General features: G+C 42.3%; 3 protein-coding genes and 1 pseudogene across 3 annotated transcripts; 2 read left to right on the forward strand and 2 right to left on the reverse strand.

Annotated features, from left to right (window-relative positions):
* Window positions 1-1298: 1298 nt before the first annotated feature.
* Window positions 1299-3711, reverse strand: LOC129731186 (serine protease easter-like; annotated as a pseudogene).
* Window positions 3712-4571: 860 nt separating this feature from the next.
* On the forward strand, window positions 4572-5713 carry LOC129731260 (serine protease easter-like). Its single transcript, XM_055691153.1, has 2 exons — window positions 4572-4973; window positions 5033-5713. The coding sequence occupies exons 1-2, from the start codon at window positions 4660-4662 to the stop codon at window positions 5670-5672; spliced, it is 954 nt and encodes a 317-aa protein (XP_055547128.1). The 5' UTR covers window positions 4572-4659; the 3' UTR covers window positions 5673-5713.
* Window positions 5714-16047: 10334 nt separating this feature from the next.
* LOC129731038 (serine protease easter-like) lies at window positions 16048-18411 on the forward strand. The gene is made up of 5 exons (XM_055690796.1): window positions 16048-16824; window positions 16886-17101; window positions 17165-17588; window positions 17650-17864; window positions 17921-18411. The coding sequence occupies exons 1-5, from the start codon at window positions 16164-16166 to the stop codon at window positions 18328-18330; spliced, it is 1926 nt and encodes a 641-aa protein (XP_055546771.1). The 5' UTR covers window positions 16048-16163; the 3' UTR covers window positions 18331-18411.
* A 450-nt stretch (window positions 18412-18861) lies between these two features.
* On the reverse strand, window positions 18862-21394 carry LOC129731110 (serine protease easter-like). The gene is made up of 5 exons (XM_055690917.1): window positions 20594-21394; window positions 20318-20533; window positions 19829-20252; window positions 19551-19765; window positions 18862-19494 (listed from the first exon to the last, which is right to left on the reverse strand). The coding sequence occupies exons 1-5, from the start codon at window positions 21252-21254 to the stop codon at window positions 19085-19087; spliced, it is 1926 nt and encodes a 641-aa protein (XP_055546892.1). The 5' UTR covers window positions 21255-21394; the 3' UTR covers window positions 18862-19084.
* Window positions 21395-21775: the final 381 nt, after the last annotated feature.

A 21775-nucleotide genomic window follows, 5' to 3' on the forward strand; every position in this document is an offset into this window, starting at 1 on the left:
GGTGCTATCAATGTTTTGACTGGCTGTCGTGTGTGCCAAAAAGAGAAGCACACATTTTCATTTGTCATGTCTCTGTATGTGATCTTGTGTAGGTGTGAAGAGATTCGTTTGCCTTCGCCATGTCAATGACAGCAGCCGGCAACCGTTGGGAACGGTCGGCGGAAAGTAGAAAAGATTGTATTTTTTGCAACAACAACAAGCGACGGTCGACCGCTGTGCTCTGATAGGTCGAAAAAGAACGAAACGGTAGCGGTCAACCGCTACAACGGTTAGTCTGATACAGGCTTTAGAGCAACCACGTCTGATCTTCCACAGCATGTCAAATTGAAGCTGTTTAAAACGCTGATACTACCTCATTTCATCTTTGGAGATGTTGTGCACCTAAGTATGAGCCAGAGTTTGATGTCCAAGATGGAAGTGGCTCTAAATGACTGTGCTCGCTACGTATACAATATAAACCGTTACACATCTGTTCGTCATCTCCAGAAGGTTCTACTAGGATGCCCTTTTCGTAGGTTGAATGAATTTAAAACATGCATGTTCCTTCATAAGCTTGCCCAACGTCAGAAACCGGCGTACCTCTACAACAAACTTTCTGTTCTACAAGGAACTCGCACGCGAAATTATATAGTTCCAACCCATCGGTATTCACTGTACGGTGAAACATTTTTCGTGAGAGGTGTGGTATATTGGAACGCGCAACCTATTGGGATAAAACGCTATTCGGAAGCAATGTACACAACAGCTGCTAAAGATTATTTTAATAATGTGTAGGTAAAGTGTAAATGTAGTTAGAAATTCAACAATATTTTATTTAGAAACTGTTATGTTCACCGCTATTGACACTAAAAAATACCTGTCTTGCGTCATGTATTTAATGCAATAAACTAAACTAAACTAAACTTAACTAAAACCCTAATTAGAACCGTAGTTCTCTATGGACTAGAAACCGAGACGCTGCTCACGGAGGACATACGCGCACCGGCCGTATTCGAACAGAAAGTGTTGCGGACAATATTTGGTGGAGTATGAACTCCGAGCTGCAGGCACTTCTTGGAAATGGGAATCTCCCTTTGCACACCTGACGAAGGTCGGGAGGCTTCGATGGGCCGGGCATGTCGCGAGGATGCCGGACGACAGTGCAGTAAAATCGGTTCTCGATCGGTGCGAGATGGCTTGACCAGGTTGAAGCGGATCTGCGAGTATCGAGACGTCTAGGAAATTGGCGACGAGTAGCTCAGGCTCTAGGCTGCTGAAGTAAGTAAGTAAGTGTGTGTAAGCTTGGTGATTTACTTAATGTTAAGCTTTATTACAAGAGTTATTACAAAATTTGGCCGTGACTTTTTTGGACTGTTATTTATAAAGTCTATTGTCATATAAATTAGAGTAAATAAACAAATATATAAATATCTTCTGCTTCTAAGGTGCAATGTTCTCCAAAATCCAGTCCACGTACAGCGGCACCCGCAGGTATGTTTTCGGAATGGTTCGAGCGATCGTGCAGTTGCTTGGGTTCATCATCGCCGTACCGTACAACACCGCTCGGGTGGTGCTACCCTGTCGGACCATCGAAACTAGCGGAGCTCCCATGTGAGGGGTACATACAAAGTTAGGTCCCTGAGCCAGTGCACAGAACATTTTGTCCGTCACCCATGGAGTGTAGCCATAATCTTCGTAACGCTCTTCGCACTCCACAACTTCGGTGAACTTCGAACGGGTTTTGTACAGCTCCTGCTTGGTGGTGGTTTCCATCATGGTTAGAATAAAATCATGGGGTAGATTGTTTCGCAGGGCCTCCCGGACGGGTAGACAAATTGGTCGAATGTTATCTGGAACAATTTGATGGTTATTGTGGGATAGCACTAAGGAAACATCAGAAGCTTACCGGTGAACGCCACTTTCTGCTCCATTCGAATCAACGCGAAGTCATTGCCTCTGAAAGGCGTATTATGAAGCGGGTGAAATGTGAAGGGAAGCACTGCTTTCACGTCCAGTGGAGGAGCTGCACATTCCTCTATAGTATTGCGGGTTCTGGGGTCGGTGTAAGTGTCACAGTCCTGCGGCTGGTTTAGCGTGTGTTCTCCAAGCCGAACGAAATCCCTGTGGATTGCGTTGAATTGAATATGACATAGAAGCATGCGAAATACAGTTCTTTAACATACAAACCGTCGCGCTCTTCCGCCTTCAAGCATCCAACAGACGCCAGTACGTAGCGATTGTTGATCAGAGATCCCACGCAATAGGGATTTAGATCTGGAGTAGCTTTACTAGAGAGTACAATAGCAATCCAGGGAAATTCGTAAACCTTTGCTCGAACGGCGGTTGTGGTAGGCTCAGTTATCTTGGCCACTCCGCACTCTTGCGGAAGCAGTATGGCATTTCGATGGATCGGAATCCGTTCAGCCTGATCCGGTTGGCAGCAGACGCTGCGACGAATTCCACGCAGTAGACACACGCTTTGCTTATACTGATCCGCTAGCTGCTTCGACAGTAGAGGCGATCGTAGAGCATCCAGAATGTTTCGACACTGTTGCACTGGAACGCAGAATCCATTTGGTGTACCCTTCGTTGAGCAGGGAACGGTTTCTAGTTCACCCATTTTTAATTTTTTCAATATACTGTTCGCATCTTAAGTTACTGGAATACTTACTCTCGATTCCGTATTCTTCGCTGAAATCAATGTTCGTTATTTGCGCTATCCAATCCAGATATGATTCGGTTTTGGTGAAGACCGTGTATGTTGTTGTCAAGCACAGACTTGATCCATCTCTAGAACGGGTGAAGGAGACGATTCCTCCAGAGTACCAAGCGTCACCTCGCTCTAAGACAATACCGCCGCCACTATCACCATTGCAAGGCGAAGTTCCTGCCCAGGAATTTTTTTCTCAATTAAGAAGGAGCAATTTAAAGACAAAATTTTCGCTTACCATTAGTATACCCCGCACAGAAAACCTTTTCCGTTAAAACTCGACCGTACAACTCTGGTTCGCGCCGTTGGCACTCTTTCTTATCAACCACAGGCAATTTCGCCAGCTTCAGTTTCGTCGAAGGAAGATCATTTTCGGTGAATCCCCAACCCACTACAGCACCTAACTTGCCAGCTTCGATGTGAGTTTTCTTACTCAAACAAACTGGCAAAATGTAGTCGGTAAACTCTACCGGCGAGTCCAACTCCAACAATGCAATGTCATCCTTGAGGTCGGCTAATGCATACCCAGTATGACGATGAATTTTCTCCACCTTGTACACCTTTCCTTCCGGTGAACCGACAGCATTCACCCCCAATTAAACAGAAATCTTAGGTAATTTATTGGGATTCTCATCGAGAGTGCAGTGAGCCGCGGTCACTACGAACCTCTCACTGATCAGTGTCCCTCCGCAGACGTATTCGGGTTGACCAATATTGGTGTGAAGTCTAATCGCAGCATGCCACGGCCAGTCACTGATCTTCGCATCAGCCCCGTTGACAATCAGCAGCGTGTTGGCATGCTTTGGTATTCCACACTGAAATTGGGCATTGTGAAAAACCTCTGCTCCCAACGCACAACCTACTGTCAGCACTAGCAAACGCAACCAAATTGAATGCATCTTAAACTCTGTTCTATTTATTTTCCAGTCAACGAAGTCAACAAAAAGTATGGCCACCTTTGCGCAGCTCCGCTCAAAAACTAATCACCACTTTGGTTGCGCACCACCAGGTACCGCGCTCGTGCTCACTTCGGAAATCAACTGGAAAAGTTTCAAACTCATGATAATCCTGTTGTTAATCTTTGACCCCTTTCATCGCGAAAAAAACAACTGTGATTTAAAAGTACGAGCGGTAAACAACAAATTCAAGCCGAAGCAGTGCCGTCATTGAGCCAGTTGTCCAATAAACAAAAACCTTTTTGAGGACTTTTGTGTGGAATTTGCTCTGTGTCATTGGCATACTCCGCTCTACAACAAAACCAAAACATTAGTTTTCATTTAGCAAAATACCCAAAAAGAAATATTTTATTAAAATAAATCCAGATAAGAAAATATTATCAGTGCTTCTTATACCATTCAAACTCCAAGACAGAAGAATTCATAATTCTATGTCACATAACAACTAGGAAATATTGAAAAAGAAAACATTCAACCTCGACTGCTCAAAAATTTCAAAATGCTTCCATCATTCAAATGAATTAAATCTCTGCAAAATAAGCGATCATGGTGAAGATCACGGTAAACAACGATCGGACGCGTGTACACATTAATCACCGGGCAACGCAAACAAAAACAAAACATTCTCACTGCGTGAACCATAAAACCCCCGGGGTCAGACAGAGGAGGAAAATGTCCAAAAACCACCGATTTTGGTGCATAACAAACAAAACTTCCGATTCAAGAGCACACCGAGCGTTATAATCTCCAAAAATAATGACCCCCCTTTCATTGTTCCGTATGCTTTGCGTTCTTCTCCCTGCCCCAGCTTCGAGTGCCGGTTCAGCGATTTACTCGTTCAACCGGTTTACAGGGAAAAATCCCAGCCCTTCTGCGCGCTCGAAAGCATAGTGATTTGAATTATTTTTATTCCTATATTTCACATACCGGTTGATCATCCTAGCGGATCAGTTCCAGCAGAGGCTTCGTACGAAGTGGATCGTGTTGATTGTTTGTTGTAGTTTTGTTTTAATCATGAAGTTCTTAGCAGCTGCATTGCTGCTTCCCTTGCTGGTGGCTTTACAACAGGTGAGCTTTGCGGAAGCCGCTGGAAATGAGATCGAGGCGCCGCTGAATCGTAACAAGTTGGCACTGCTACCGAAGGAGTGCGGCGTTTCAAAGCTGGGTAAATCAAGTAAAAGTACCAAGAGTTTGCCCTTCGAGTATCCCTGGATGGCGCTGGTGCGGTACAACCAAACGAGACGTCCGGCTACCTGTCTGGGGACGCTGATCAACCGACGCTACGTTCTCTCTGTTATCGGCTGCATGAAGAAGACCAAACGTGATCCGTATGTTTTGTTTGTCCGTTTGATTTGAGTTCCTTTTCGGTAATGTTTACATTTTGCAGTGATTATGTTCGGTTGGGAGAACAGGCGGAGGCGACACAGGAGGACTGTAACGTCTTGCAGAATCCGAAAACTGGTTATGAGGTAAAGGACTGTGCTGGGCCAGTATTGGATATTGCGATCGAGTCCATCGTCAGTCATCCCGATTTCGACGAGCCGATGTACACAAATGACCTCGCGCTGGTGCGGATGGTTCGCGAAGTGGAGTACAATGACTACATCCGACCGGTTTGTCTACCCACGACGCCAGAACTGTTGACTAACATTCCTCGCTTCATGGTTATGCCCGCCTGGGAGCTGGATATGAACGCTCCCAACCATTATGTGGGCGATCTGCAGAAGTACTTCGTAGAGAATACCGATCTGGACACCTGTCAGCGTCGGTTCGAGCAGGTTGGCTTCGCGCCGGACTTCGAGGACGATCGGTTTTGTGCCCAGCAGTTGGGACCGAATTATGTGTGCAGTCGCGTTGCCGGGGCACCCATCGGAACCGAGGTGGACATCGATGGTACCCCGCGGTTTGTCGAGTTTGCTATGGCTAAGTTTTCACCGCTGAATTGCACGCTTCGTGAAACCGTGCCGATGATTGCGATGCGTATCACTAAGTATATGAAATGGATTACGGATAACCTGGAAGCTTAAGTTATAGGCATTTATGGTGGAAATAAAATTCGTATTTGAAAGTATCAAGGTTCTCTAAACCGAAACGTCCTTAATACTAGTACCAGTGAGTAATATCAAGCCGAAACGCAAATTTCGTTGTGCACGTCAATTGTACAACAGCGTAGTTTTTGCAAAATGTTGAAAATTTGAATAGAAATTCTGGTTCAAAATGTACTTGATGATGTGCGGTCTTATATAGGGGAACTGCTCCATTGTTCATCTCATTAAGCCGAAGAAAACGCCAAATTTTCACGAAATCATTGAACAAATAAACTAAATATGCTTACGTGCCCTTATGAAATCGTTAAGCATTGTATATTTAGTGAAATTAGCTAGATTTATCCTGAATTTCGTAAAGCAAACCATTTTTCACAACGCTTCCATATCCATCTCAAAATTTGAATCACTGCTTAATTATTCATCTCACGACGCCCCCATATTGATCCCATTGTTCATCATGAATGAATCACATTATGATGAATGAACGTTGCCGCAACCCGTCGTAGTAGGTTACCTAGATATCCGCTGCAGTTGTTTACGTCCAAAGTTGGTAACCTAGGTAACCACTACAGTGCAGTAGAATCATGTCAATTATGTCGAAATAATTCAACATTTTAAGTATGATTTTTTCGTATTAAAACCTGATACAAACTGATACTAAACTGATTTGGCAATTTTCGATTTTCTTCAACGCAGTGAAAACAGATGGAAATGCATACAGTTGAAATTTAGGAATTGTAGAAATTCATCTCATATATTTCCGCTAATTAAAGCATGTTTTTGGAAATTTGAGGTAAACAATTCAAAGATTAAAGTATTCTCAGTGTAGTGAGTGATTTTTTTTGGTGATTAAAATAAAAAGTGGTCCGCTAGTGATGAATAAAACTTTGGTTGGCTGCTGAACGAGTCCCGTTGTAGCCGTATAGAACAATGCGCGGATTTTGTTTTCTGAGGTAGGTGATTGGATTAAATGAGTTTTCGAGTGCAGATGCCCGACTATAATATCAAATTTAGAGCTTTTAAGTGAGTTTTTGAGGATTCTACTTTATGAGAAACTAGTTGAACGTTCCCGGCGATGCTCGGGATCAAAGGTTTTAAATTTAAGAATCATTTTTTATAATTCATTGCTGCTTTTGCACAACTTACTTAAAAAATATTTCACATCTTATACGTTCATCATCACTTTAAATACTTCAATATTTCACAGAACGGAAATACCCATAATGGATTGTATTTTGTGATTTCGGACTGTTTAACAGAAACTGGAAGTCGCCATCTCGAATTTCCAAACGACGTATGGAGTTCCACTTTCGGAATTATTGAAATAATTGGCCAAATACCACTTCAGGTTATTTTTCTGAAGCCGGAAGTCGCCGTTTTGGAAAATGTTGTGTGGGGTCATCCCAGTTTCGAATTTACCTATATTGGGTGATATTCGGGCTATTTGACAATCGTTTACAGTCAAACCTCTTTTTATGTAACTATTGGAAGAAGAAAATTGAAGTAAGAAGAATTGAGCATGACCATTCATGCTTAGTTCTTCTCTATAATGAAATCTAAAGAGATGCTTGTGATTTTTTTCAAAACGAAAATGTTTGTTGGTGTCCAAGGAACACGTATGAGAAGAAGTGAAGGTTTTTTGATAACTAACAATTGTGCTTTAATCCAAAAAATTATGTAGAAAATAAAAAATGACTTTCAATGCTTAAGTCGCCTCTTAATCTATGTCCAAACCAATGAAACGGGACCTTTACTCCAGCTAAATGTTCATAGATCTAGTTTGGGTAAAGGTAAAAAAGTAAATCCCGTAATGTGTTAGTATTCACAAAACTACGAATACATCAGAAAGGTAAATTTTTTATGCTCGACTCGCACTGATTCAAAACATGGATTTTTCTGCAAGAAAATATTTGCAAACGTCAAAGAAACAACGAACATTTTATTGAAAGAAAAATCACATGTCATCGCTTTGAATTTTGATTTAGATGCGATTTGAGCTTATGCTTAACCATCTAGTGGCGGGCTTCAGTCAAACCTCTAAAAAGCATTAATAAATACCTAAAAAGTGTTTATAATGATTCATAGTGATTTTACTGAAGCCCGTCTAGGAATTAACTTGGGCACTAGAGGGTTGAAAAGTCAAAGTTCTGCATGTATTATATGTTATGTCTTTCTTGAACATCAACGAACTTTTTAATAAAAAAAGAATCACATGTCATCTCTTTGAATTTTGATTTGGAGACGAATTGAGTATAAAGAGTCATAATTTTGCATAGCTTACGTAGTTTTGTGAATAATAATTCATGTTTTAGTAATTAGCTATTAATTATTTTTCCTCGAATGTCTTTCCTGAACATTAACCAACATTTTAATGAATAAAGAATCTCATGTCATCGCTTTGAATTTTGGTTAAAAGGTAAATTTAACATGAAAAGTCACAATTTTTCTTTTTTTTTGTAGTTTTGTGAATAATATCTCAAGTTTCAGTAATCAGATACCTATTATTTTTCCCCAAATGCCTTTCCTGAACATCAGCGAGCATTTTACTGTGAAAAAACCTGCATGTCACCGCTTATTTTTCTGATTTAGAACGATTTTAAATGATGATGATTACTGTACACCACAGAGATAGAGAGAATAATATCAATAAGATCAAGCATTACGGAATTCCTTTTTTATATTTTTTTCCTGTGTGGACTCATCACTGCGACCAGAGCTTAGATCTATTGTGATATTGCCCAGGTGTTTTCTGTACTCCGCACTTCATATTATTAGCAGTAACACTATTGGAGTAAGTGATACGCTATCATTCATGTGCTTGTGTGTAATTTACCTTTCCGTTTCAAGCTTACTGATCTACTACACCGAGCCTCTGTCCATCCTAACAATATCGCCTAGTTACACAATTCCCTGGAAAGAACTTTCATATGTTACTCACACCAGTTTTATTATAATAGGGACTTATTTTTGTTAGGAGGAGAGTCAACAGGGGTACTGTAGAGTCCAGATTGAAGTAAGGGTACGTGGTGGGGAGCCTGAGAATAAACCCATGCTTAAAGTCCTTTGACAACCAAATGGCCTGATTCTACTAAGATTCGAACCCACGACCACCCGCTTACCAAAGCGGACTCTGTAACCTTGCGGCTACGGAGCTCCCCCTTTTTAATATAGTAGAAGACTAAAGTGAATTAAAAAGAATGAATTCATGAATTAGCAGATTGGTTTAGTTAGAAAATATGCGTTTTTCCTGTTTTCAAATGTGTTTTCATGTTGTATGAGATGAATATATGGGCTGAGATGAATAATGGAGCAGTTCCGATACCATTTTTATGGTACTATTTTGGTTTTTCCTCAAAATAGGCCTGAGTTCCGGTAATCACTTTATCATCGGTTTTAAAATTCTTACCAGCGAGCATTCTTTCCAGGTCTGCGAACAGTATCGTAATAGTCACTGGGGGTCAGATCTGGAGAACACGCTGGATGCGGAAGCAATTGGAAGCCCAATTCATGCAATGTTGCCAAAGATTTGAATGATTTGTGACACGGTGCATTGTCTTGATGAAACAACTTTTTTCTTCGCCAAATGGGACCCTTTCTGAGCGATTTCAACCTTCAAACGCTCCAACAACGCTATATAATGATGTTGATCGTCTGCCCTTTAGGAGATAGTCAATGAAAATTATTCTATGCGCATCCCAAAATACAGACGCCATAACCTTGAGTTTTTCCAAGCTTTAAAATCGTTTAAAATCTGTCCACGTGAAATGTGTATGTTCCCAATGCCCAATCTTTAAACAGGGTCATCGATAGGCTGATCAGACGTACAGTTTTGAACGGGAAAGTACCGTTTTTCAACTATTTCAACCATCCCGTCTTTTTGCTATTTTGTACCGTTTGCGGATACTCCTTGAAAAATCCTTAAATAAGCTTTGCGTTGAAATTTTCCCTGATGGAAAATAAGTTTCTACGTTGCTCTACTCCGCATATAAAGTGCTCTCCCGTGTCCTGTTTTTTAGATTGAGACCGTTAACGGAATCCTTTGTTGGCGAATACCAGGCTGACTTTCGACAGGGGCGTTCCACGACGGATCAAATCTTCACCCTGCGACAGATCCTTGATAAGTTCCGGGAGTATAACGTGCAGACGCACCATCTGTTTGTGGATTTCAAGGCGGCATACGACTCAGTGAAAAGAAACGAACTGTGGCAGATCATGTTGGAATACGGTTTCCGGACGAAACTAATTAAGCTGACTCGTATTTAACATCGCCCTTGAAGGTGCAGTACGGAGAGCAAACGTGCAGAGAAACGGTACGATCATCACGAAATCTCACATGCTTCTTGGTTTTGCGGACGACATCAATATCATCGGTATCAACCGTAAGGCCGTGGAGGAGGCCTTCGTACCTTTTAAGAGGGAAGCAGCGAGATTGGGGCTTGTCATTAACTCTGCCAAAACGAAGTACATGGTAGCTGGCAGCCAGCGTGGAAATCCCCGTTGTATTGGTGCTGAGGTGGAGATAGATGAGGAACGATTTTAAGTAGTTGACGAATTCGTTTATCTAGGTACGCTTGTGACATGTGACAACGATATGAGCTGTGAAGTGAAACGACGAGTTGCAGCTGCAAACAGGGCCTTCTACGGACTACGTTACCAGCTAAGGTATGGGACGAGTTTGCAAACTCGTACTAAACCAGCGCTGTATAGGAAACTAATACTCTCGGTGGCCCTTTGCGGACATAAAGCATGGCCGCTGAAGGAGGCTGATTGACGAGTGCTCGAGGTTTTTGAGCGTACAGTTCTGCGATAGATGCTTGACGGAAAATTGGATGATGGAAAGTGGCGCATGAATCACAAACATGTTGATATTGTGAAGGTAATACAGCGGGGCAGGCTTCAGTGGGCTGGACGTGTAGCCAGAATGCCTGACGAGAGAGCCGCCAAAACTATATTCAGCAGAGAACCAGGAAGAGGTCGTAGACTCCGTGGTAGGCCTCGCACTCGGTGGATGTGCGCGGTGGAAGAGGATGCTCGATCTTCTGGTGTAAGAGGTGACTGGAGAACGGTTGCCCAAGACAGAAGAAGCTGGACATCTCTAATTCGTTCCGCCTTAGACCGGTAAATGGTCCGTCGGCCAACAAAGAAAGTAAGTAAGTAAGTATAACTTTTCGCATGCTTATTTTTAAAATTTCCTGTCAAGAAATATTTGATCAAATTTTGTATTTTTATTCATGACTAGCTGACCCGGCAAACTTCGTCCCGCCTATTTTAGTGTTTAATTAAATAATTTTAAACATTTCAAATTCATCGATTCCTTGCGATTTGTTTATATCGTTTGAAATGATTGGTTTTATCGGAATAACAACATCCTCGACTTTTGGCTTTTGTACATCAACTCTATTCCGGAAATATATTGAATGCATTTTAGTTATTTTCGTTGTTTTCCAGAAACTGAAAGTGGTCATCTTCGAATTCAAAATGGTGTCCAGGGTCAATGCTTGGCTTCTGTACATCACGGAAATATCCATATGTAGTAGTATTCGGTTATTTTCGGCTGTTTCCCAGAAGTTGCCATTTTTCAATTCAAACTGGTGTCTGAGGTCAATTTTTAGCTCCTTGCATCATTCTGGATTTTTCAGAAACTGTAAGTCGCCATCTTGGATTTTAAAATAGCATTTGGAGACAATTTCTGACCCCTGAGCGTCTTTCTGGTTAAAGAAACACTCATATTGGGTAGTATTTGGTCATTTTCGGCTGTTTTACAGACACCGGAAGTCGCCATCTAACAATTCAAAATGTTGTCTGAGGTCGACTTGTGGCTTCAGTGCATCATAACAATTCTGGAAATACCCATATTGGGTGGTATTTGGTCATTTGCCACTGTTTTTCAGAAACCGGAATTCGCCATCTTGGATTTCAAAATGGCATTTGGAAACAATTTCTGGCCTCTGAGCGTCATTCTGGTTAACGAAACACTCATATTGGGTGGTATTTGGTCATTTGCCGCTGTTTTTCAGAAACCGGAAGTCGCCATCTTAGATTTCGAAATGATATTTGGAGACATGCCAGAAGAAGGAAGGGTGTCGCAACACTATGGACACCGTAAAACATTCACTTGCCAAATTTGGCTATATTTGCTTGATTGGTTCTCGAGCTGTGCGAAATTTGAGTTTCATTTGTACGGGACCCCTCCCCTATAGAAGAGGGAGGGGTTTAAAACCATTCTGGATATATTTGTTACCCCTTGACACATTCACCTGCCGAATTTGGTTCCATTTAGTTGGTTAGTTCTCGAGATAAGCAGAAATTTGTGTTTCATTTGTATGAACACAAGAGAAAGGGAAGTCGAACCATTATGGACATATTTGTTACCTCTAAAAACATTCACATACCAAATTTGGTTGTATTTGGTTCATTGCTTCTCGAGCTGTGCGAAATTCGTGTTTCATTTGTATGGGACCCCTCCCTTGTAGAAGAGGGAGGGGTGTCAAACCATTATGGATATATTTGTTGCCCTTGAAAACATCCACCTACCAAATTTGGTTCTATTTACTTGGTTAGTTCTCGAGATGTGCAGAAATTTGTGTTTTGTTTGTGTGGAACCCCTCCTTTCCAGAAGAGAGAGGGGTGTCGAACCAATATGGACATATTTGTTACTCCTAATAACATCCTTATGCCAAATTTGGTTCCATTTGCTTGGTTAATTTTTGAGATGTGTAGAATTTGTGTTTCGTTTGTATGGGACCCCTCCCTTCCAGAAGGGAAGGGGTCTCAAACCATCATAAGAACCTTTCTCGGCCCCTAAAATCCCTTCATATCAATTTTCACGTCGATCGGTTCGGTAGTTTCCAAGCCTATATAGATCAGACAGACAGACTGGACTGCATTTTTATAGGTATAGATTTTATCATGATTTTCACACCATTCCTCCCCCTCGTAGCATTTGGTCACGAAATTTCTGCTAGGTCGGTTTCAATCTAATACCCCCCCCTTCCTTCCTCTTGTCACAAAACGATCATACCCCCCCCCCCTCTCCCCATCAATGCTACGTCATTCCAGTATGCTCTTTAATCCATGAGTCAGCAGAATAAATTTGACAGCTCTGTCAGTCGAACTCTAACCGTGATGGCGAAAACAGTGAAGCTACTTCGATCAGAAATATGTCACGTCAAAGATATGCCCGATCCAGCATCTACAACATCTTGGCACTATTGGACAACAATCAGAGCATCGAAAGAAAGTCTGGTTTCGGACGGCCGACGACCCTGAGCGACAAGAAACTTTAAAGAGGAAGACCGTGGGGAAAGTGACTACCGCGCTGCATGCGTTCTGCCGTGAGGTCTATCAAACCGGCCAACTGCAGGCAATGACTCAGCGGCAGCAGCTGAATAAGATAGTCAAGTAAATTTTCCCGGCGAATCGCGACATGGTGGTGCTAATGGTAGACGAAACCTATCTTATCCTGGATGGCAACGACTGGCAGGGCACTTCGTATTTTATTTCCCCCGCGAAAGAAGTGAGCTTCGAGGTGAAGTTCATTCTACACACCAACACTGACGCTCAGAAAGAAGGGAATGCCAAAGCCGCTCTTCTTTCGCTCCGGACTGGCCGTTAACGGGGAAATGTATAGTACGAAGTGCATGCCGGAAGTTCATTGTTCATTAAGAAATTCCATTAGAGCAAAAACGCGGTGTTCTGGCTGGATCTGACATTGGTCTATTATTCGAAGTGATCGCTAGAGAAGACTGTGGGAGAGTTTTTCGTATGATTCGTATGAGCTGTTGGTAGTGTACGGTCATCCCAGTATTATGAACCAGCTAAGCATAATTGTAATTTTAAATTAACGATAAAAAATCGAAAAAAAAATTTGACCTCCGCATTTTCACTGACTTGTGGAAAGTACACTGAAGTTCGATGTTGAATATATAATTACAAAATGACTTGCTCACTAAATTCCCATTATTAAGTCACTTTTTGACTTTCCTGTTATTGTGGGTCTATGCTTCCATTTCTTTATTTTTAACAAATATGATAATGTCCAGGCCTACATTCGTAATAATTAAACGCAATTTAAAATATGCTGTTCTGTTGAGTATATTTAAAATGATTTTCATTACAATTTTTGCTAGGCATAAAAAAATTAAATTGGTTTTAATGGTTTGATCATGGATGAGCGTTTTGCTTATAGTTATGATAAATTTTACACCCATCTTAAAAAATCGAATGGTAGTGCCACTTTTGAAGTATTTAGATGATATTAGGTGACATTTTTAGTAATTTTTAGGTATCTACAACACTATGTTTCTGATCATATCGAACAGATTTGTAATTTTGTGTTTTTTTAACTGTTCAAGAAGTTTTGAAGGTTGAATTAAATGTGATGTTTTTTTTTCTAGGGACTGAGCTGAAAATATTTTATGTGAGATGGGCAAAAACTACGATAAAATTTCTAGTTTTGTAGAGCTTCTGAACTCAAGAACACATTTTAAAAACATTTCATTATTGACATCATCATCACAAGGTCTGATTCTGATCTGATTGAACTTCCCTTGACAATTAAAAACAATGAAGCCGTTTCAAATAAATTTATTGATTAACAATAAATCCCAAAAGCTTCAAGTGCTTGTTCAACTTTGGCTAATGCACTGCTCTAACGATAAATCAACTATGAATGCATTGTTTTTTAACAGCATTTTGGTGACAATAATCAATTATAAGTCAGTAAAAAAGACCACGTGGTCTTTCCATAAACTTCATTAAAATGAAACTTTTCCAAAAAACTGAAATTTTTTACTCCCAGACGCTGGACCGAACATCCGGAACGAAAGTATGGGAATCGTTTGTTCCAGCTCCGACACGAATCACGCGGGCTCATCGAAAGATTGAATAATTCATCCTTTTTTGGCAAACGAGCTCAAGCGTTCAGCTTGTTCGAACTTAGACACTCTTTCGAGATTGAATGTAGGTACACTGGGGTCGCTTTTTACGCGGTTGGTTGTAGCGCATTTGAAAAATTAGATTCGATATATTTATACTAAACTTAATTGATACCGCCCTCAAATAATCTCTCGAATGGAGTAAAAATAATCCGGGTTATTGTAAAAATATGCCGTTTGAAAACACGCATAAAAACAACCCGCGTTAAAAGCGACCCCAGTGTACTACAAATATGCAAGGTGCAATAGTTTTGAACAGACAAAAGCTGGCTGATATCGTTGAAATTGAAAGATAAACTTTGAGGGCAGTACAAACTAATAATACTAATTGCTTATAGGTATATCAGATTTTTCTTTTGGAATTTTTGTTTTTATCTGAAACAAGTCTCAGGGGAGTAGAAACGTTCAAATTTCATTTAAAATGCTTACAAAAACTCTTCTATTTATTGAAAGTGCACATCGTATTAAAAACAAACATTAAATTCTTGTTGTTCCATCTAAGGGACATAAATTCGAGAATAAGTCAACTGATAATTATGGGACGTTTACTCTATTTTAGTTGTGAAGGGCAAACCTACCAATAAGTGGGTACCAGAATCAATGAGTGTGAATGGGATTAATAGGTATAAAAATGAATTTAAGACCAAACGGTATTGAAGTCACAAATGGCCGATTTCGAGCCACCACTTCGAGTTTTCAAAGGCACAAGACTCGGTAATAGCTAAAGCGTCACCTGTGGAAACGCTATTTTATGTTTGCTGCGGTGAAGCAAACATAAAATAGCATTTGCACAGGGAATGCATTATCTATTTCCGAGTCTTGTGCTGCTGAAAATTCGAAGTGGTGACCTAAAATCGGCCGTTTGTAGCTTCAATACCGTTCCACCTAAATTTAGAAATTGGCTGCTAGAAAAGATCATCTAGAATTGGAAATATGTGTTAAACCTTCAGGATAATTTGGTCTAGTTATTGGTAATAAACAAAAAACTTACTCACAACGCTGCATTGGAAGATGTGTTGAAAAAATATTGCTACGAGTTTACGACAAAAACACATCTTTTGGCTTATAAGTTAGACTAGAGGTTCCATTTTGTTATTTGCACTAAACATGTAAATTCAAAATTCCTGTTCTGATTGCGAAATCTATTCTGCGAGCTACGTTATTGAACCCTCAGGGCGACCACTCCAAGCCGTGTTCACTTTTAGTTCGCAACCCTAATACAGGAAGTACGGGAATTCCCCTCCGGGACCGGTAAGAACCGGACACGTGATGGTACTGCGAGGAACAAAGCCATAACAACAACAAACAACGAAGATGACGAAAGATCAAAACAGATTCCAGTCGAGCCGGTTCAGCCAACCGTGGGTAAACCGTTTTTTGTTCTCTGTGCTGAGGCGGATTGTTGATGCACAACCAAAGTTGCGATTAGTTTTTGAGCGGAGCTACGCGAAGGTGGCCGCACTTTTTGTTGGTCCGATTGGCTGGAGTGTGCGTCATTAGAATTTGGGAAAAACAAATATTAACAGTGTTTAGGATGTATCCAATTTGGTTGCGTTTGCTAGTGCTGGCAGTAGGCTGTGCGTTGGCGGCAGAAGTCTTTCAAAATGCCCAATTTCAGTGTGGGATACCGAAGCAAGCCAACACGCTGCTAATTGTCAACGGGGCCGATGCGAAGATCAGTGACTGGCCGTGGCATGCTGCGATTAGACTTCACACCAGCGACGGTCAACCGCAGTACGTCTGCGGGGGGACGCTGATTAGTGAGAGATTTGTGTTGACCGCAGCTCACTGCACTCTCGGTGAGAATCCCAATAAATTACCTACGATTTCCGTCCAATTGGGGGTGAATGCTGTCGGTTCACCGGAAGGAAAGGTGTACAAGGTGGAGAAAATTCATCGTCATGCTGGGTTTGCATTAGCCGACCTCAAGGATGATATTGCATTGTTGGAGTTGGACTCGCCGGTAGAATTTACCGACTACATTTTGCCAGTTTGTTTGAGTAAAAAAACCACGATCGAGGCTGGCAAGCTAGGAGCTGTGGTGGGATGGGGATTCACCGAAAATGATTTTCCTTCGACGAAGCTGAAGCTGGCGAAATTGCCTGTGGTTGATAAGAAGGAGTGCCAACGGCGCGAACCGGAGTTGTACGGTCGAGTTTTGAAGGAAAAGGTCTTCTGTGCGGGTTATACTAATGGTAAGCTGCGGTTTTTTTTCCTGAAACCACTTTTTCTTCATTGAGCAATCCTTCTGTATAGGAACTTCTGCTTGTAATGGTGACAGTGGCGGTGGTATTGTCTTCGAGCGAGGTGACGCTTGGTACTTGGGAGGAATCGTCTCGTTCACCCGTTCTAGAGATGGATCGAGTCTGTGCTTGACAACTACATACACGGCCTTCACCAAAACCGAATCATATCTGGATTGGATTGCGCGAATAACGAACATTGATTTCAGCGAAGAGTATGGAATAGAGAGTAAGTATCTCGGTAATTTAACATGTAAACAGTTTTTTGAACAATAAACTATATATGTACTAGAAACCGTTCCCTGCTCAACCAAGGACACACCGGATGGATTTTGTGTTCCAGTGCAACAGTGTCGTAATATTTTGGATGCTCTACGGTCGCCTCTACTATCGAAGGAGACAGCGAATCAGTTGAAGCAGAACGTGTGTCAACTACGTGGTATTCGTCGCAGCGTCTGCTGCCAACCGGATCAGGTCGAAAAAATTCCAATCCATCGGAATGCCATACTGCTTCCGCAGGATTGCGGAGTGGCCAAAAGAAGTGAACCAACCACAACCGCCGTTCGAGCAAAGGTTTACGAATTTCCCTGGATTGCTCTTGTACTCTCTAGTAAAGCTACTCCAGAAAAGAATCCCTATTGCGTGGGATCTCTGATCAATAACCGTTATGTACTGACGTCTGCTGGGTGTTTGAAGGCGAAAGAACGCATCGATTTGTATGTTAAAGGACTATTTTTGAACTACTTCTATCTCATACCTTATTCAACCAATCTACAGAGACTTCGTTCGACTCGGAGAACACACTTTGAACCAACCGCAGGATTGCGATACATACAACGACCCCGAAACCCGCAATACTGTCGAGGAATGTGCAGCCCCTCCGTTAGACGTTAAAGCAGTGCTTCCCTTCACAATTCACCCGCTCCATAATAAACCTTTCAGAGGCAATGACTTTGCATTGATTCGAATGGAGCAAAAGGTGGCGTTCACTGGTAAGCTTCTGACGTTCCTCATGTTCTTCCATGCAATTACTACCAAATTCTTCCAGATAACATTCGACCGATCTGTCTACCTGTCCGGGAAGCCCTACGAAACAATCTGCCCCATGAATTTGTTCTAACCTTGATGGAAACCACCACCAAGCAGGAACTGTACAAAACCCGGTCAGAGTTCACGGAAGTTGAGGAGTGCGAAGAACGTTTCGAGGATTATGGCTACACTCCATGGGTGACGGACAAAATGTTCTGTGCACTGGCTCAGGGGCCCAACTTTGTATGTACCCCTCACATGGGAGCTCCGTTGGTTTCGATGGTCCAACAGGGTAGCACCACCCGCGCGGTGTTGTACGGCACGGCGATGATGAATCCAAGCAACTGTACGATCGCACGGACCATTCCGAAGACCTACCTGAGGGTGCCACTGTACGTGGACTGGATTTTAGAGAATATGGCACCTTAAAAGCGGAAGTGATTATTTAAATTTTGCAAATATAAACAAAACCAAACTCTTGCAGCAGAGGATGGTCTAAAGATAGTCAAACGAATGTTAAAATACTAAATATTCCCGTATTCTATCACAATGATTCTTTTCTGTAAGGTTTGAATACTCTGAACTATGTGTATAGCACCTAACAACGATAAACTCATCATCCAATGTCAAACTATCTACTCTGGATGTTCATGCACGCTGCTTCTGGCAGTGCTGACAACACTGGCCCGCAGTTTGACAAACGCAGCTGAGCTGGAAGTAGAAAAAAGCGGAAACTGCGATTTAGCGACCCGTTACACTTTTCAGACAATTCGATCGATTTTTCTAGGAAAATAGTTCTGATCACGATGGTTACTGGTGGAAGAAGAAAAGTAGGCTAGAGCTTGAGAGGTTATGTCACTCGTTTGTGGCTGAATTTGTGTGAAAGATATCAAATAAACAATGTTTAGAAGGTTTCACGGTAAATCCAAAAGTGCAATATAAGGTGGCCTGGAGTCCAGCTTAATAATAAATACTTGTAGATAAAATGTATATTTTACGATATTTTCTGAAGCATTCTTCAAAATGTGTTTGCATCATTCATGGGAAAGCCATCGTAATAAAAAATTAATACGAACTGTAATGTCTAGTAATATTTGTGTATTATCTCCCGCACTACAACCTATTCCAAAAACTGTATTCGCAGTGTTTCATCGTCACAGCGTTCACATTATCTCCTCCGCTTCTAAGGTGCAATATTCTCCAAAATCCAGTCCACGAACAGCGGCACCCGCAGGTACATCTTCGGAATGAACTGTGCGATCGTGCAGTTGTCTGAATGCCTTACCGTCGTACCGTACAACACCGCCCGGGTGGTGCTACCCTGTTGAACCATAGAAACCAGTGGAGCTCCCAAGTGAGGGGTGCACACGAAGCTAGGTCCCTGAGCCAGTCCGCAGAACATTTGGTCTGAATATGATGGCGTGTAGCCGTTATCTTCGTATAGTTCTTCGCACTCCTCAGTTTCGATGAACTTCGAACGGGTTTTGTACAGCTCCTGCTTGGTGGTAGTTTCCATCATTGCCAGGATGAAATCATGGGGCAGATTGCTACGCAGCGCCTCCCGGACGGGCAGACAGATCGGTCGAATGTTATCTGGAAGAATTTGGTGGTATTTGCGTGGCAGAACTTAAGGAACATCAGAAGCTTACCAGTGAACGCCACCTTCTGCTCCATTCGAACCAATCCGAAATCATTATTTCTAAAAGGTTTATTATGAAGGGGGTGAATTGTGAAAGGAAGCACTGCTTTAACGTCCAACGGAGGAGCTGCACATTCCTCGACAGTATTGCGGGTTCTAGGGTCGGTGTAAGTGTCACAGTCCTGCGGCTGGTTCAGCGTGTGTTCTCCAAGCCGGACGAAGTCCCTGTGAATTGGGATGAAATTCATATAAATTAGACGCCCAAACCTACGCAATTCATTAACATACAAATCGGAGCGTTGTTTCGATGTCAAACACCCAGCAGACGCAAGTACGTAGCGATTGTTGATTAGAGATCCGACGCAATAGTGATTCCTATCCGGAGTGACTTTACTGGAGAGTACAATAGCAATCCAGGGAAATTCGAAAACTTTTGCCCGGACGGCGGTTGTGGGAGGTTCACTTCTCTTGGCCACCCCGCACTCTTGCGGAAGCAGTATGGCATTTCGATGGATCGGAATCCGTTCAACCTGATCCGGTTGGCAGCAGACGCTGCGACGAATTCCACGCAGTTGACACACACTTTGCTTTAACTGATTGGCTATCTCCTTCGACAGTAGAGGCGATCGTAGAGCGTCCAAAATGTTTCGACACTGCTGCACTGGAACGCAGAATCCATTCGGTGTGCCCTTGCTTGAGCAGGGGACAGTTTCTAGTTCACGGATTTTGTTGTTTTTTTATTAAACTGTTTACATGTTAAGTTACAGAAATACTTACTCTCGATTCCGTATTCTTCACTGAAATCAGTGTTCGTAATTTGCGCAATCCAATCCAGATATGATTCGGTTTTGGTGAAGGCCGAGTACGTTGTAGTCAAGCACAGGCTTGATCCATCTCTAGAACGGGTGAAGGAGATGATTCCTCCCAAGTACCAAGCGTCACCACGTTCGAAGACAATACCGCCGCCACTATCGCCATTGCAAGCCGAAGTTCCTGAACAGAAGGATTTCTCAATTGATAAGGAGCAGGTTCAAAACAAAAACCGCAGCTTACCATTAGTGTACCCCGCACAGAAGACCTTCTCCGTTAAAACTCGACCGTATAACTCCGGTTCGCGGCGTTGACACTCCTTCTTGTCAACCACAGGTAATTTCGCCAGCTTCAGCCTCGTCGAAGGAAGATCATTCTCGGTGAATCCCCAACCCACCACAGCACCTAACTTTCCAGCCTCGATCGTGGTTTTTTTACTCAAACAAACTGGCAAAATGTAGTCGGTAAACTCTACCGGCGAGTCCAACTCCAGCAATGCAATATCATCCTTCAAGTCGGCTAATGTAAACCCAGCATGACGATGAATTTTCTCCACCTTGTACACCTTTCCTTCCGGTGAACCGACAGCATTCACCCCCAATTGAACGGAAATCGTAGGTAGTTTATTGGGATTCTCACCAAGAGTGCAGTGAGCTGCGGTCACCACAAATCTCTCACTAATCAGCGTCCCCCCGCAGACGTACTGCGGTTGACCGTCGCTGGTGTGAAGTCTTACCGCAGCATGCCACGGCCAGTCACTGATCTTCGCATCAGCCCCGTTGACAATTAGCAGCGTGTTGGCATGCTTCGGTATCCCGCACTGAAATTGGGCATTGTGAAAAACCTCTGCTCCCAACACACAGCCTACTGCCAACACTAGCAAACGCATCCAAATTGGATACATCCTAAATACTGTTAAATTTTTGTTTTTCCCAAATTCTAATGACGCACACTTCAGCCAATCGGACCAACAAAATATGCGGCCACCTTCTCGTAGCTCCGCTCGCAAACTAATCGCCACTTTGGTTGCGCATCAGCAGTCATTCTCGCGCGCACTCACAGAGATCTGATCAGAACAAAATACGGTTTACCCACGATCGGCTGGACCGGCTCGACTGGAATCTATATTGGTCGTTCGGCATCTTCCGCGCTCGTCTTACCACTACCGGATTTTGCTGTTGTTATTGTTTTTTTTTACCTGAATATCATCACGTGACCGAATAGAAGAGCACCAGGGGAAATCCGGTTATTTCAGTGTTACCACTTTCAACTGAAGCAAAGGCACGGCTTGTGTGGCCACAGATTTTATTTTTTTATCCTTAGGGATAATAACGTTGCTTTTTATGAATTATTCAACAGTTTTCAGTTAAAGTAATTTTCAGTTGTTTTCAAACTCAGGATTGATCATTCCTAGGATTTTTTTTT

The sequence above is a fragment of the Wyeomyia smithii genome, chromosome 1, assembly GCF_029784165.1.
Source record: "Wyeomyia smithii strain HCP4-BCI-WySm-NY-G18 chromosome 1, ASM2978416v1, whole genome shotgun sequence".
Lineage (NCBI taxonomy): Eukaryota > Metazoa > Arthropoda > Insecta > Diptera > Culicidae > Wyeomyia > Wyeomyia smithii.